This window comes from Physeter macrocephalus, chromosome 9 (genome assembly GCF_002837175.3).
Source record: "Physeter macrocephalus isolate SW-GA chromosome 9, ASM283717v5, whole genome shotgun sequence".
NCBI classification, from domain to species: domain Eukaryota; kingdom Metazoa; phylum Chordata; class Mammalia; order Artiodactyla; family Physeteridae; genus Physeter; species Physeter macrocephalus.
In genome coordinates, this window is record NC_041222.1 from 74,120,122 (window position 1) to 74,136,317 (window position 16,196).

A 16,196-nucleotide genomic window follows, 5' to 3' on the forward strand; every position below is an offset into this window, starting at 1 on the left:
TTTTTTTTTAAGCCAGCAGTGCTTGACCTATCTGACGAATGACCATTGATTTTGGAGGTCAAAAACAGGCAAGGTAAAGACTGTACCCCTGGGCTGGTTCTGGCACGCTGACTTGAAACAGTCCGCTCTAATGCCTCGGGCAACACCTCAAGGCCTTGAGCTAGCTGCCAGGCTGGAATACAGCTGCGCCTCAGACAAACATGGAGATCTGCCTCCTGGTGGACACATGGATAGTTTTATGGCCCCAGTTCCTTCTGGACTGGTGGCCTGGAATCAGGAGGGAGGAGCTTAAGAGAAGTCAGAATCCTGGCCCCAGGTGAATGGTTCCTTGGGACTTTCTGGAGCAGATATTTAGCCCAGGACCCACTTACCTACTTCACACCACCCTGGCTCACTAGTCATCTGTCCCGCCACAGTCCTCAACGGTCAATCAAGATTGCATTTGGCTGATGAAGAGCAAAGGACAGAGAGGTTTAGCTGTGCAAACTTACTCTCTCACAGGCCTGGAACTGTATTCTCAGAGTTCTTACCTTTGTTCCTTTGGAAAAGAAATTACCCTACCCTAATATTCCTGTTGACAAGACCCTTTTAGAGACTGCCTTGTCCCCTAAGTCTGTTACAGAGTTGGAAGAAAAACAAAGGTAACCGTTGATAAGCACTGCCTGTCAGGAGGGTTAGCTATCTCCTCAGTTGTGTCCTTTACCTTTTCCCTCCCTGAATGCTGATTGTTTTGGGGCAAGAGAAGGGCCCAGCAAAGCAAGGAATACCCACTGAAGCCCTGACACCCTGTTATCAGAAGCCTGTGACCACGTGAGCTTTACTTCAGCCCTGTGAAGTCCAGGGTCCCTGGAACCATAATGAAGATGGTCTCTGCCCTGAGCTCTCCCTGAGTCACACCACACAGAGACCAAGTATGCTCTCAGAACTTTATTAGGTGGAGTTTGGGCAAAAGAGAAAACCTCTGAAACAGTTGCCCACGTGGTTCAGGACGACTGGAATAGAGGAGCCTTTGCTTGGAGACATGCTGTCACTGAGATGAAAGCATATCTTTAAAAAAAAAAAAAAAATCAAAGGGGAGCTGACCGGCTGAGTATTTCTGAGTGCAAATTCAGATTATTTTAAAAATGGTCAGCCAGAGGAAGGCAAGTGTCTGGGGACAAGACCAGACCAGAAGCCAGAGCCCCTGCTCTCTGTGGAGACAAACAGGTGCCACCTCTATGTGGGTGGGGGGCAGGGCTATCTCTGCCATTCCCAGATCAAGGTTTGGAGGGAGGGGAACATGACAGATGACAAAAGGACCAGTTTCTCAAAAAGCAAGGGATAAAGTAATTACACAGGGACGAAAACTCGAATGGTTTACAAGGGAGCGAGATGAGTCGTGATTCTTCATTGGTACCTGACCCCAGTCCCCAAACTGCCTCAAGCCAGCCCGCCCTTTCAGACGCTGCCTGCCAGGGGGCTCTGTAGAAGGCCTGAAGGCAGAAAGGGGGAAGGGGGCTGCTTCTGCTACAGCAGGAAGGGGCTTGAGTGGGGAGAGGAGCAGCTGCTCCCCCCTCCCCCAAGCCTTCTACCACATTTACAAATACATACATAAATACATTACATACAACAGGGAGTCTGGGAGGCAGGCTCCCCACAGAGGCTCGGCTGACACAGTTACACGTCTCAGAAACTGGGGAAGGGCGCCGGGCTCCGTGAGCTCTCTCCTGCCCGGGGTAGGCCCCGCCCCGGCCCACCTGCTCTTCAGGGTTCAGTTTGTCCAATATGGAGAGTTGCCATAGGCAGGTTTGGAGGCTTGCGACTTGGGCTGCAGGGAGCTGGGCTGGCTGCGCTGACCGGAGCCACTCTGAGGAGGAGGAGAGAAGGCTGTCAAGGCTGGAGTGGAGCCCCCAGCCCAGGGCAGGACGGCCGCCTGCTCCACCGGGCTCACCTGAGTGTCCTGCGGGAGGTGGTGGTGCAGCAGCTGTGAGTGAGGCTGCTGGTGGGCGGGCAGGACGTGCACAAGCGGTGAGGGCGCGTAACCGGGGCCCAGGGGCCCAGGGGAGCCCAAGGCCGAGGGCAGGCTGAACGGTGGCGGGGTCCCTGCGTGAAATCCCTGCCTGTCGTAAGTCTGCAGGGCAGAGACAACAGTGAGGCTCGCTTGGCGGCACTCCGCCAGCCCTCCTGCCAGCGCCGGCCCTCCCTCACCTGAGTCTTGCTGTAGACGGACCCAGTCACGTCAGCGAGGCCGGGGGCGCTTGAAGACACCGACACTCCTAGAAGGAAAAGCGGCTGTTCCCACAGCAGCTTGCCCCAGCGCCAGCCTCCCCCCGCTCCAGGGGCCCTCTGGGGCAGCCTCGCCTGGGAAGGAGTCAGGGGAGGAGACGACTGCTCTGGGCCACAATCCTGGAAAGGCCTACCTTTGCCAGGCCCAGAACCTGCAGACTTGCTCTGTGCCTGCGATGATCCACCATAGCCACCCTTGGTGTAGTCTCCCGCTGCTGCCCCCTGGCTCACGTCATCGTAACCTAGCACGGCAGGGGACAAGAGGCACGTGTGAGCTAGGTGAGCCTGTCCTTCCCGTGCCTCTCCATGGCGGGAGCACCCCTCACCTGCGCTGTAGCTGTGCTGGCCATAGCCACTGGCCTGCTGGAAGGGGGTGGTGGGGCTGCTGAGGCTCACACTGTGCTGCTTGGCTGAGGCCGGGGGGACCTGGTGGCAGGCAAGCAGGAGAGGCACTATTAGTAGGGGGACAGAGCCGGGGTAACAGGTCACCCCGGCTTAGCCTCAGGCAGCAGGTGGCACAACCACTAGGGAGGCGTCTTCAGTAGCGCAACATGCTAGATCTCAAAACAGATGGGAAAGGGACCTCGCCCCAAGCCAGACTCATTCCTCAAGGCCAGGTGACACACTGCGTGGGGACCTGTCCCTCCCTCCCTGCTTCTGCTCCCTGGAGCTGGAGTAACACCCCCCCAGATACTCACAAACACGGTGGGCCCATACTGGAAGGCACTGGGTACGCCTGTATAGTAGGGGAGACCAGTGTAGCTGTAGCCAGGTGGCAGGGCAGGGTTCAGAAAGGGCTGCTGGGCTGTGTGGTGGGCCTGGGACTGGCTCTGCTGGGGCTGAGCCAGGGTGGTGGCAGGTGCAGGGGATGCAGAGTCTCCTCGGCCAAACTTTGTGACATCACCTGGGAGAAACGGGGCACTGAATCCAGTCACTGCCCCCTATCCAGCCAGGAAAAAGCCAGACTGGTCCCTGTGAACAGGAACAGGCCTGGCTGCCAGCTCAACAACAGGAAGCTGGCAGGTCTCTGCAGCCCTTCTGCGTCTGTTTCCAGACTCCTGGATGAGCCACAGGCCAGTCCAATGACCACTCCTCCCCCATGCCTAACCCCCTGAACAAGACTAACCTGAATAGAGATTATTAGCGAGGCTCCCATCTCGACTGGCGAGGGCTGCGGGTGTAGCGAAAGGAATCCCATAGTAATCCTAGGAGAGACCAGAGAGGTTCAGTCAGCATAAGAGCCTCACCCCACTCCCAGGACAGCAGAACCTGCAGGCGGTACGGGTGCTCCACGCAATGCCACATTCCCCAGGCCGACCAGACCGCAGGGACGTCACAGGCACACCACCAGAGGGCAGCACTCACAGAGAATTCAAAACAAATGGTGCCGGTCAGAGCTGTGCAGTGTGGCAGGCACACAGCATGTAGACACACTGACGATCCCTCAGCCTTCCCCGGGCAGAGCCAGCGGAGGCCCACACACATCTATTCTACATCACAGATGGATGCTGGTGAATGTCTCGGGCCAAACCAACTCTACTGGCTTCTCCAGTGAGAGGGATTCTGAAGGGCAGCTAGGAAAGTTAACAGGACAAGGAGAAACCTGAGGAGAAGGAGGAGCCTAAAGGGTTTAACAGGGGTCAGGTCCTGAACTAGGAGAGACCACCCACTCTGCCCTGGCAACGCTGACACTGCACAGGAGTCAGGAGAGGTGTGGATGCTGAGGCAAAACACAGTGGAGCTCTATGAAGAAGGGGAGGCCTGCCCTGACCCTCACTCACCGCCCAGGGCTCTGCCAGCCATGGACATACTGCACCCCGGGCCTCTGAGCCGAGGGAAAGCCCTCCTGCTTTCCTCGTGGGCAGCAGTGTCTAGGAAAGGCACCTACAGCCTCCTTTGCCCCATTTCCCGGACACCTCCAGGAAATCCATGGCACCCTCAGACCAGAACCACAACAGAAGGCAGGGCTAGGAAAGCACAGTTAGTAGAACACAAGCGGGGACAGGCCTGGAGGAAGCCCAGGAGGGGGAGCTCTTTCACACAAGAAAATCCAAAGGTGGAAATGAGGCACAAAAGTACCAGAATCTAAGAAATGACCAAAGGGGAAAATGAAAGAAATGCATCTCAAAAGGCAGGCTCAGGGGCTTCCCTGGTGGCGCAGTGGTTGAGAGTCCACCTGCCGATGCAGGGAACACGGGTTCGTGACCCGGGCCGGGAGGGTCCCACGTGCTGCGGAGCGGCTGGGCCCGTGAGCCATGGCCGCTGAGCCTGCGCGTCCGGAGCCTGTGCTCCACAACGGGAGAGGCCACAACAGCGAGAGGCCCGTGTACCACAAAAAAAAAAAAAAAAAAAATGGCAGGCTCAGAGGTGATTGCTTCTAAGGCACAAAAAGATTGAAGGAATATGAAGCAGCCCAGGATGATTCCCAGGGCTAGAATCCCACTGAGTCACTCCTAGGGGCCCAACCAGGCACCACCTTCAGACTCATTCAGGACCACCTCCTGCATTCCATCTCTGATGCCCTGGGGCTCCTGGCTGCAAGGTTTCCTGAGTGTCAGGGGGACTAGGGCCACTTCTGGTTTCCCTGCAAAGCCCTAGGGCTTACGGCATCCCCAGAAACCCTAAGTTCTGTTTTCCACCCTAGAAATCTGTCATCATGTCCTCAATATCCTTTCTGGGCCCTCCAGGGACATGGGCAGCAGCTGGAGGGTCCCGCAAGCCCCTTGAGCAGTAGTGTGATTGGCTGCTGGCTTGCATACTGGGGAAGAGCTGCCCAGCTACCAACCTATGGAAGCATTCCAAGCAGATGAAAGAGTCTTCTGAGAGACACGAGCTTCAGCCACTGGGGCCTGGGAGGTAGAGGTGGTGCCTGCAGCTCCCTGAGCTCTCTGTGGCCAGCCCAAGAGGGGCTAACACCAGTGGAGAGGAGTCTGGGGAAGGACACCTCACCTTCACTTGGGGAAAAGGAAAGACCATACCCAGGAGAGTTGACATCGGGGTCCAAATAGCTATTTACTCCCAGACAATGTGACAGATACCCTGGTCTGCTACAAATGATCAGGAGTCTGGGAAACACCAGACCAAGAAGCGGGTGGCGGTACAGGAGCCTGCAGGCTGTCCGGCAGGGAGTGTGCCTCGTCCTGTACCTCTTCTGCACTGCAGTCCTGCTCACGTGGCCATCCCAGAGAAGGCCCAGTGCTTCATCCTGGTAGCAAGGGCCAGAATAAAGAGGCAATGCTGCCCTCAGAGTGAGGCTGCAGCAACCAGAGAGATCCTGGGGCCAGCGTTCTTATACACGGAATGGCAGGCTAAACCCAGAAGGGCCCTTGAAGACTGCCGGCTCCAGCCGCTCACTCAGAAGAGCAAAGCTGCCATCACGAGCATCACCAATGGCCACTTCAGAAGCCAAAAACACTAGATGGTACTTCGGAGAGGACTTCATAAAAAGTCTAGGGGCACGTAAGCAACGCCACGTCCTGTTTGTTTGTTTGTTCTGGTGGGGGGAGGGGTGGAACTTGAGGGGAGAGAAGGACCCACGTTTGGTAGAGACACCGCCTGCTGGGGCCCCAGGTCCCAACGATCTTCAAGATCCCCAGGCGCGAGCACAGGACGCTCGAGTGCCCAGGCTGTAGGTGCCGCAGGCACAGCTGCCAAATGGAAGCAGCTTTCTCAGCTGTGGTGCTGAGGGAAGTCCTCAGGCCGAGTGTCCTGAAGGCCAGAGAGGGTGGCAGTCACGGCCGCGTGGGTGAGACGCGCTAGACTCAGAGCCGGAATCCCCCCGGCCACCACCCCAAATCCCACTCACCATCGGCAGCCGTGACTGCAGCATCTGGAGCTCGTCATAGCCATAAATCTGTGTGAGGACCAAAAAGGCTGTTAGATGCCCTGCCTTGACGGAGTCTAGCTGGAGAAACGCCCGGGATCCGAGCGGCAGAGGTGGGCTCAGGGAAGGAGCAGCAGCGACCCAAGGCCCCCAGGTCCTGCCGGGGGCCGGCCCAGAGCCCCACGAGCGCTCACCGGGTAGGCAGGAAGCAGTCCTCCGGGGCCCACGAGGTACTGGCTGTGCAGCAGGGGAGGCGCCCCCTGGGGCAGGCTGGGGGGCGCTTTGCCTGTGAAGGCAAACTCAAATGGAGTGAAGGGGCCACCACAAGGGCGAGATTCCTCAGGTACTGTGGGCACGGCGGGTGTCGAGCCCACTGTCACGGTGCTGTCCCAGACGAGGCCACGGGCAAGAGGGGAGGGCAGCAGCCGAGAGAAACGGAAGCCATGCTAGGGGGCGGGGGAGACAGAGCACGTCGTGCCACCACATCCAGGCTGAGTTACCAGAGGGGTCCGCGCCCTGCGGCACAGAACACCGCCACCCTCCTGCAGGCTGCACTGCGCCGAGAGGGCCCGAGCAGCACGAACCGCCTGCCCCTCAGAACAAAGCAGGCCGGGCAGCGCCAGGAGAGGCACAGCTGGGCCAAAGGCGGGCGAGCAGTTGCTACCAAACCACAGTCCGCTGGGCCCACACAGACTGCCCGGGTCTGGCTGCCAGGCAGTCACACCAAGAGCAGAAGAGCCCACGAGAGCTGCTCCGTCATCTCAGCTCCAGGGATGAGCGAGGACAGAAGAGAATGGGGCGCTACAAGCACAAAGGCTGACAGGAATCTGCCCAGGGGAGCGTAACCCCCAGACACTGATTTCAGAATCACCCAGAACCTGGCCCCCCACATTAGCTCTGGAAGATCCGGCCTCAAGAGGTGAGTGGAACAAAGAGGACAAGCAAGTGGCGGCAGAGCCGGAGGGAGACTGTGAGCTTCCGACGCTCGTGGACCCCCCCAGGCCTGCCCCCCTCGGCCTCCTCCCGGGAAGCAGAACGGCACCTTTGAGGGGCGGGGGAGCCGGAAAGGCCCCGGGGGGCACACACCTGAGGTCACCAAGGGCGTGGCCCTGGCACTGCTGCTGGGGGCACTCACAGCGGTACCACCCAGGCAGAGGCTGTTGACCGTGTTCATGCTGCTCGGCAGGCTGAGCCCTGAGGACGCGGCACTCGAGGCACAGGTTGCTGCCGTTGAGAAGGTGGCTGAGGACTGGAGGGAAGGGGCGCTCTCCACGCCGGCATGCTGGCAAGACAAAAGCCAGGACACATGGATCTGGGGGCAAAGCACAAGAGTGCACAAGAACCGGCCTGGCCTGTGTGTCCGCAGTCTCAGACGGACCAGTGTGCTCACCGTGGCCTCTCACACTGCAGCCATATTAGGCCATCAGGACACAACTCATCAGCTGAGCTATCAAGACCATTAAAATGGAGATTTACGACCAAAAATCCCTCCTAAAAAATCATTAACGTTGCTCAGGCTTTGGTAAGTGAAACAAAGCACAGACCCAGATGAGCACAGAGCATCTCAATATGAGGTGAAAACCCACCTCAGAGAAAAGAAAGGAGCCTCAGGAGAGACGAGCCTGGGGCCACAAGCAGCCCAGCCCAAGTCAGAGCCTTCCTGGCTCCTCTGACCTGAAGTCACAGGTGGCCAAGAGAGGCCTTTGCTCCAGGATCTGGTGACACTTTGTAGGTCACCCGGGACTACCAAGCAGGGCCCGGCCCTATGCCTGCCCGACAAGAGCCACCGAGGAAAGAAGGGCAAAGCCTAGCAGAAAGCTGTGAAGAGCCTGAGTTCCAAGGGTCCTGCCCAGCTGCTAGTAAACAAGGCATCAGGAAGGGCTTCAAGGGCTGAGGGGTGGGTGGAAGAAATACACCTGGCTGGGCAAAGCAAGGGTCAAAGAGGGAGGAAAAGGCTCTGTAAGACTGAGACCAACCTCCAAATCAGAACTTGTGCACAACAAAGAAGCCGGGAAACTCCTGGAGGGGAAACTGAAGAAGAGGAAGGACCAGGAGAAAGGGGGCCACCGTGTGCTCTGCTTTCCACGGCACAGACCGCGCCGTGCGGGTCCCAGCCCCGCGGGCCGCCCTGCCCACTCGAGCACTAGTATCCAGAATCGGCTCAGCAAGTGAAGACCGCTAAAATTATGGTCTTCTGGGGCTCCTCAGGACTCCTGCTCCTTCCGCCTAGATGGACAGACAGAACCAGGGAGAGGAGAGCCCAGGGTAGGGCTGGGGCTGCCCAGCACCCATTCCACAGCCCCCTGTGTGGAGCCAAGGGCACCTGCCACAGGATCAGGAACGGCTCTGACCACCACACTGTGATGGTGGCACTGGCCGCACAACCTTTCAACCACAGGATTAAAACAAACAAACAAACAAACAAACAAACATTCCCAGACTGGGGAGTATGGGGAATCCATGGGAACTCCAGAGTTATCCAGCAAGCCTCTCCCGCCTTCAGTGGACCCTGGCGGCGTTCCTGTATCTGCCCCCTCACCTCTCAAATCTGTGAGGAAGACAAGTTGCTGGCTCGCTCGGACCATCCGACGAGGCTGCCACTCAGCTCCTCAGATGGGCCCAGAAAAGCACAGCTGCACCAAACCTTCCACAGAACACGAAGGGCAGGAGAAAACACTAGATTTCCTTTACAGACAAGGTAGGAAAGACCTGGCTCTGACAGACTATGATATAACCGACTATTCAAAAATCAATTCATAAAATGACAAACCTAGGAAAAATATTTGCACTTCCCATCACAAAGGGCTACCTACTAAGTCTCCCAACTATAGAAATAAACACCACAGACCTGACAGGAAAATGAAAAATGTAAACAGCTCACCCAAAAGGAAATTAATGGCTTTCCAATATATAAAATAGATGTTCAAGCTCTTTCGATTAAACACTATACTGACAGGTCATTTTTCTATTAACACATTGGAAAAATACAAATATTTGGTAACATCATTTCAGGAGGTCGTGGGGAAAGAGGACATTTCATTCTTTGCCAGTGAGATCTAAGTGAGTTAAAATCACTATGCAGAGCAATTTGTATAAAATGACAAATGCCTAGCAATTCCACCTCCAGGGTTTACCCTCTGGACACAGCTGCACACGTGAAACATGTGCAGAAGGTTATACACCGTTGTTTGTACAGGCACATCTCATGTTCTTTTGCTTCTCAGATACTGCGTTTCTTACAAAGTGAGGGTCTGAGGCAACCCTGGGTCAAGAAAGTCTATCGGCGCCATTTTTCCAACAGCATTGGCTCACTTCCTCTCTCTGCATCACATTTTGGTAATTCGCACAATATTTCAAATCTTTTCATTATTATATTTGCTATAATGATCAGTGACCTCTGATGTTACAAATGCAAAAAGATTACAACTTGCTCAAGGCTCAGGTGATGGCTAGCATTTTTAGCTAAAAATATATTTTTTAATTAAGATATGTATGTTGTTTTTGTAGACATGTTATTGCACACCTTAACAGACTACAGTATAGTGTAAACAAAACTTATATGCACTAAGAAATCAAAAGATATATGACTCACTTTCCCACAATATTCCCACGGTGGTGGTCTATAACTGAACCCACAGTATTTCCAAGGTATCAAGACTGAAAATGGCCCTAAAGTTCCATCAGAGGAGGCCTGATTAAATAATGTAATGCAGCAGAGCTGTGAAAAAAGAACAAAGAACTCTGATTCAACACAGAAACCTCCTGAAGATACACTGTTAAGTGAGGGAAAAAGATAAAGGACACTATGTAGTGTCCTTTATATTACAGGAAAAGAAAAAGGGCGGAAGGAAAACTACTATGTATGCACTTTATGGGTTTATAAAATAAAAACTAGAGGATCAAGAAAATAGTAGGAAAAGGGGTACAACCAAGTAGAAAAGAGACAAAAACTTTTCAGTATATATCTTTTTATGTCTTTCGTTATTGAATCTGTAACGTTAGTTAGCAATTGTACAAGGTGATTCTGGCTGTGGCCATTGGGACTGTAAGATTTGGGGTTTCCTGCTAAGACACAGAGTGCAGCTAACCCATGAAAGCAGAGCTCTGGGCTCCAACACACAGTGCCCGGAACAGGAGGCCAGCTCTGCAGGTCTCACAAAGGGGACATCTCAGGGCTCCCACTGGCCAAACAGGAGGCACTGGCTGCTGGGCAACTTACTCCAAGGGCAGAGATATTCACACCAATCTCTGCTATGAAGACAGTGATCTATGTGTTTTAAGACGAAGAATTATGTGTAAACTGATTTCACTTGGAAAGCTAGAGTATGAAAGCCACGATGTTAGCCAGGTCCTGATAAAGGATAGGATGTGAACCTTTTCCATCGCTTCATTCTACAGCGAAAGATTTGACTTCTTCTTCAGAGGAAACAAATTTCCCCCAGTTTCCCGACTCTCCCGTTCATCTGCACCCAAAACTTCCTTCCCTACTTGAGGAACCATCTACTTCCACCTTGTGGAAGCCTGCTGTCTCCCAGGAGAGGGACACTGTGTTCTCTCCAGGCACCTTTCCTTCAACGTTCCAGCCTCCCCGGCTGCTAGCACAATACCCGCCCGCTGCCCTGCCTCCTTGCACGGCCCAGCCGCCGGCCCTCAGCCCGCTCGGTCTAGACCGAGCCCTACCCAAGACCACGCTCCCAGCTCCACAGCTCAGAAGCCGCACCTCAGCAACCGCCATCTAGGTCACTCTTCAGCGCACCAGGACACTCGCCCGCTTGTGCTTCCACTCTTGCCTCTCCACACCCACACTTCCTTCTTCAACAGCAACCTTCCCAAAGACTCTGCCTCTGAGCTGGGGAAGATGGCCTGAGACGGCAAGAGTGAAGTCTCCACGACCACCAGCAACCTGGAATGCAGTTACACTGACTGGGCTGTCAGTCTCAGAGACACACAAGCTCTCTCTTTCCTTTCAAGCACTCTCCCTACAGTGGGCTTCACAAAGTAACAGAGCGTTCCCCAGGAACACTGCCTTTGATTAAACTTGACTTTTAGTAGAGCCCACACGTAAGTTAGCAACGAGTCTACTTTCCTCTAAAAAACTTACAAAGACCTCAACATAAGAAGCCCCAGCAGGGCTTCCCTGGTGGCGCAGTGGTAGGGAGTCCGCCTGCCGATGCAGGGGACACGGGTTCGTGCCCCGGTCCGGGAGGATCCCACATGCCGCGGAGCGGCTGGGCCCGTGAGCCATGGCCGCTAAGCCTGCGCGTCTGGAGCCTGTGCTCCGCAACGGGAGAGGCCACAGCAGTGAGAGGCCCGCGTACCGCAAAAAAAAAAAGAAGCCCCAGCAAATGAAACCAACCCTGCCAGGTAGAAAGGTCTCCTATCATGAACAGGGAGCTCAGTGAGTTCTTGGAAACAACTTCACCACCTGACAGCCCTGCCAATCATCTATCAGGTATGGAGAACCAATTCTTCCACGGAGACATGGACTTAGGAAGCAAGATGTCCTCCATGGTGCCTAGGAAATCACCTGTTCAAACCATGTACCTAGATGGAGACATTACAGCCAAGCTATTAGAGTATTTCAGATATTTAAAATCCACAAACTAAAGCCCCAGCTGCACATGACTAAGCTCCAAGCTGGCTAAGCAGGGTGCTGGGCGAGGGAGCAGGGAAAACACTTACCGTTTGTGACGTGCTGGTGGAGAGCACTGTGTGCGCAGAGGAGAGGCTGCTCTGGTGGCCGGAGAGAGAGCTGGAAGACAAGGCAGAGCCCCGCGTGTGCACCCCCCAGCACTCCACCCGAGGGACCCACGCGTCTAGGAGGGCTGCACACGAGCTTGCCTGTCCCTTCACATCCTTCCTTCCGTGTGGCCTTGGAACCCAGTCCAGGTGCTCTGTGGTTAGAAATGATCTAAAGGGTCACTCACCATGAGGATCTGGGACATCCTGCCCTAGGAAAGCTACAGAGCCAGCTCAGGCAACTCTAACCATTTGCTCTGCAGACTGTAAATGCTAAGAACAGGATTGCACTAAGAACATTGCCAGCCCCAGAGACCCCATTAAATCTGTGTGTGAGGGAAGAAAGTTCCTATGTTCAACCCTACATGCCAAAGACAGAGTTTGAATTCCCATCAAATGCAGAACTCAAACCAAACGCTTTTGTTCCTGGCTACAGGAGGAAAGAGGAGAAGTCTACTCAGAAGACAGGGTAAGGACCAGACAAATCCCATTCTCCTGCACTCTGTTCTGATAACTTGATCTCTGACACCACAACAAGTGCGAGGCAGTGACCTGCTCAGAAAACCCCCAGCACTCTCACCCCACATCACAGCAATGGGGCCCAGAATGTGGAGGAGAGACAAGGTTCGGGGAACCCTCCTGAGGGCTGAAGAAGAGTAGCAGTGACCCCTTGGACCCACCCGATTCCCAGGGGACCCAGGGCTCTATGACAGCAGGGGCATTACAGGCCAGCAAGGCTTTCACACTCGGCGCCTGTGAGACCCTACCCAGCCACCTACGCTGCAACCTTACTGCAAAAGGCCAGGACGTCATGCAGGGAGCAACAGTCGGTTCTGCTCATGGGAACAGCCATGTAGAAGGGCTCAAGGACTTCGCCCCCGTGTGCCTCGGACTCTGGGCCCGTATTTTCCACATACCTGCTAAGCTGAGAGAGGGGGCTGCTGGACAGGTCACCAGGCTGGGACAAGGAGGGCAGAGCGGCAGTGTGCTGGGGTGCAGAGGGCAGAAGCGGAGTGCAGGAGGTGGTGCTGGGCAGGGAGCCCACGGATGGGAGGGCAGAGGGAGGGTCTGTTGTCTTTGGAGCTGGAACAGGTGAAGGAGCTGTAAGAAACAGATCTGTTTAGCGCCAGAACCAACCGTGAGTATCAGAAATATGCTCAATGTTTTGTGACACGTCAGGCTCAGTTGAGACATATACAAAGTTACACCCCTGGGGAAAATGCGCAAGCATGCTGCAGGTAGGCCCTTCTCTGTCTGCTGTGACTATGGAGAGGACTGTCAGAACACAGGCCCCAGGCAAGGAGGGAAAGGACATCTTTACCAGCATACACGGCCCCTCTGGGGTGAACATAATCCTCCCAACTAAAGGAACCCGACCCTGAGCCACACCCAGAAAGGGAAAGAGGCTCTAAGATTGACAAATACAGTTACAACACGAGCACAGCAAGGGACAGTGAAAATCTGGTAGGCGAACCACCCAGGGGTTAGGTCTGCTTCTATCAAATGAGTATCAAATCAGGCTGACTTTGTGAAAGGTCACAGACAGTTTAGGGCAGGAAGGGGTTGAGAGCCCAGGGTACATATACTGTGGAGATCTACACAGGCCTAAAATCTGCAGAAGACACCCCTGCTGTCCACACCTACTTTCAAAAGCGCAGTGAGCACTTCCTTCGCGTGTGCTTGAACAGAACAGACCTCAGAGCACACAAACGCATGTGTTAGGCTTTCGGAAGAGCATGAATGCGATCAATCCTAGCTGCAGAAAAGACTCAGTTTTAGTGCCATCCACACATACCACTCAGATATGTGCTTGGAAATAAAGCATCAGTGTCTTTTCCAGTTAGGAGGAGGCAGCACCTTTCCTCAGGAGGCCCTGGGAGTCCAGGGGACACACACTAGTCTCTAAATGAGGACAGCTCGAAAACCAGAACAGGTAGCAACAGGGCAACACAGCACAGTCAGTTCTTAAGAGTGGTCTTCACACCCCTGAGGCTTGTTTTTTACTGACAGTCCTTCCCAAATGACACCTGTTCTTACAGAAACTAGATAAACCCACCATAGATGTCCCTGGCCCCAAACTCACCTCCCTGAGTGTCGGATCACGTTAATGACAGGTTCACAGAAAGCCTCTCAAAGAACGTGTGTTTGTATGAATTTGAGTGTGTGTGTGTGTGTGTGTGTGTGTGTGAGAGAGAGAGAGAGAGAGACAGAGAGAGAGAGAGAGAGAGAGTGAGAGAAAGAGAGAGAGTGAGAGAGAGATGGTTGGAGAAGAGAGCACAGGAGATAAAAACCTATCTAAAACGTGCACTATGTTTTACAGACATTTCACATCTCATTATCTCACTTAAAATCTTCAGTACACCTCTATATGCTCTCGACCCCATGCCTGGACAAAAGAAACTTCCCACCACGGCTTGTGGAATTCACACTTCCTGTGACATCCAATGTTCTCAGAGCTACCCACATTATCTGCTGCTCTGGCGGCCCAGAAACACCAAACCCAACTCTGGGTAAATCACATGTGTCATTTCAATTCCCACTGAGGCCCACTCCTGGTCTGGCAAAATCCCACGGCCACTCTCCAAAAATTCCTAAATAAAGAGGGTCTTTTTGACTTCCATACCGATAGTGGATACCCATTTGCTTTACTGAATGATGAATGAAAATCAGTTTCATTTTAGATTATGATCATAACCATAGATAAATTAGCTAAGAACAAAGGAAACAACTAATGGGGATTCACCTACACTATCTCCAGTGATCACTGAGCTGTGCTGGGTGTGGAGGGCCCCCTCCTTTTCTCCCAAGTGTTTATAGTGAGCAACATTTTATCTCACTTCCTCACAATGTCTTTCCTGAACTAGCATACCAATTTCTGCTTTAAATGTCTTTCACATTATTGAAGTGAGAGCCCTCTGAGCATCCTGGAACCTGGGCCTCTGAGCAAAGCATCTTTTAAATCCAGCCTACATGCTACACTTGGGGGTGCAGTCTGACAAGGGCAGAATAATACAACACCTCCTTCTTGCTGTGGATATAACATTTCTAATAATACCATCAGCTACAACCTGGTCACGGGGAATCTCTAGCTAAACTCTAAACCCAAAGAAATGATGCCAACGATGGATCAGACACAGCTCTCAGAAAAAATGTAAAAGGACTATTTTTGCAGAATTAGCCATTGGCCAATAATTTTCCTATCACATTAGCTATGCTCTTTTTCTCTCTGTGGTTTCCACCAGCCACGACAAGAATAGTTAGCTCATATACTTACTGTCTACTGTCTGCTGACTTCGACTACCACCATGTCCATTCTATAAGAAAGAGAAAAGAAAGTAAGTAAGTAAACCCGCAAAATCAAATGACAACCTAGAAGACTTTCTATGGGATTTAGCCACAAACATATGAAGCATTATGAATTAAGCAAAGAACTATGGCCTATTTTGTTTTGTTTCTTAATAAAAGGAGAGGCAATACAACAAATTCTTAATAAATCTCAACAAGCTGACTTTTTTTTTTTAAAACAAACTGGGTATTTAAGGAAGTAACAAGGATAAAACATAAGACCGAAAGCACAGGAAGCAATGAAACAGTCCTAAAAATTATTAAGCCGTAGGAAGGACTTAGGAATTCTCATTATATTGAAATCACCACAAGCCTTTCTGTCTCAAGCATATTCTGTCTCCTGAGTACCCCCCATACAAGAAAGAAAATGTTTCCAAATTATAACAAAGATAACTTTCATACAAGGAATTATCATATTTTATATTATTAACAAAATGGTTCTCAGAGAAAGACGTTACTTTGAAACACGTTTTTTCTGAACTGGGTGGGGAAAGAGTGAGTTAGGACTGTTTGTTAGTCAGTCCCAAAAAGAAAAGAATCTGAAAACAACTGGTTTGAGTTAACCATAAAGCACTTCACTGGAACCTTCTCACAGGAGGAGGCATCCTCACAAGGAAAACTTTACTTCCACAGACTGGGCGGGGAGACCTGGCAAAGAGTGATTGACACTGGAACCTACAGGGCTCAGACACTGGTCCTGGATGGGAGAAGGAAGCTGAGGAAATGACCTTCTCACAAATGTCAAAACTACTAAAAAAAAAAAAAAGACAAACCTTATAGCTTTTGACTCTGCCTTAACCAAAATCCAGTACAATTTCTGCTCATAAAATCTTATTTACAACACATTTTAGTCTTAAAACAATGAGACTGGGCTTCCCTGGTGGCGCAGTGGTTGAGAGTCCACCTGCCAATGCAGGGGACACGGGTTCGAGCCCTGGTCTGGGAGGATCCCACATGCCGCGGAGCGGCTGGGCCCGTGAGCCACAACTACTGAGCCTGTGCTCCAGAGCCTGAGCCCCACAAC

General features: G+C 52.8%; 1 protein-coding gene and 1 non-coding gene across 5 annotated transcripts in view; both read right to left on the reverse strand.

Annotated features, from left to right (window-relative positions):
* Positions 1 to 912: 912 nt before the first annotated feature.
* UBAP2 (ubiquitin associated protein 2) overlaps positions 913 to 16,196 on the reverse strand; it is a 135,419-nt gene continuing 120,135 nt past the window's right edge. For 2 of the 4 annotated variants that reach the window (XM_024132878.2, XM_055087243.1), the window contains 14 exons: positions 15,102 to 15,141; positions 12,745 to 12,928; positions 11,771 to 11,840; positions 9,681 to 9,806; positions 7,175 to 7,370; positions 6,283 to 6,374; positions 6,071 to 6,118; positions 3,392 to 3,470; positions 2,964 to 3,169; positions 2,592 to 2,691; positions 2,400 to 2,507; positions 2,188 to 2,255; positions 1,931 to 2,110; positions 913 to 1,846 (listed from right to left, as the gene is read on the reverse strand). In XM_024132878.2, the coding sequence (XP_023988646.1) occupies positions 1,751 to 1,846; positions 1,931 to 2,110; positions 2,188 to 2,255; positions 2,400 to 2,507; positions 2,592 to 2,691; positions 2,964 to 3,169; positions 3,392 to 3,470; positions 6,071 to 6,118; positions 6,283 to 6,374; positions 7,175 to 7,370; positions 9,681 to 9,806; positions 11,771 to 11,840; positions 12,745 to 12,928; positions 15,102 to 15,141 (1,593 nt within the window). In that variant the 3' untranslated portion in view covers positions 913 to 1,750. Of the gene's footprint in view, positions 1,847 to 1,930; positions 2,111 to 2,187; positions 2,256 to 2,399; positions 2,508 to 2,591; positions 2,692 to 2,963; positions 3,170 to 3,391; positions 3,471 to 6,070; positions 6,119 to 6,282; positions 6,375 to 7,174; positions 7,371 to 9,680; positions 9,807 to 11,770; positions 11,983 to 12,744; positions 12,929 to 15,101; positions 15,142 to 16,196 lie in introns of all 4 variants that reach the window. The other 2 variants (XM_028494060.2, XM_028494059.1) reach the window with 2 other exon arrangements.
* Positions 13,586 to 13,667, reverse strand: LOC112067381 (small nucleolar RNA SNORD121A). The gene has a single exon (XR_002893244.1). It is a non-coding gene; the product is annotated as a small nucleolar RNA SNORD121A (small nucleolar RNA).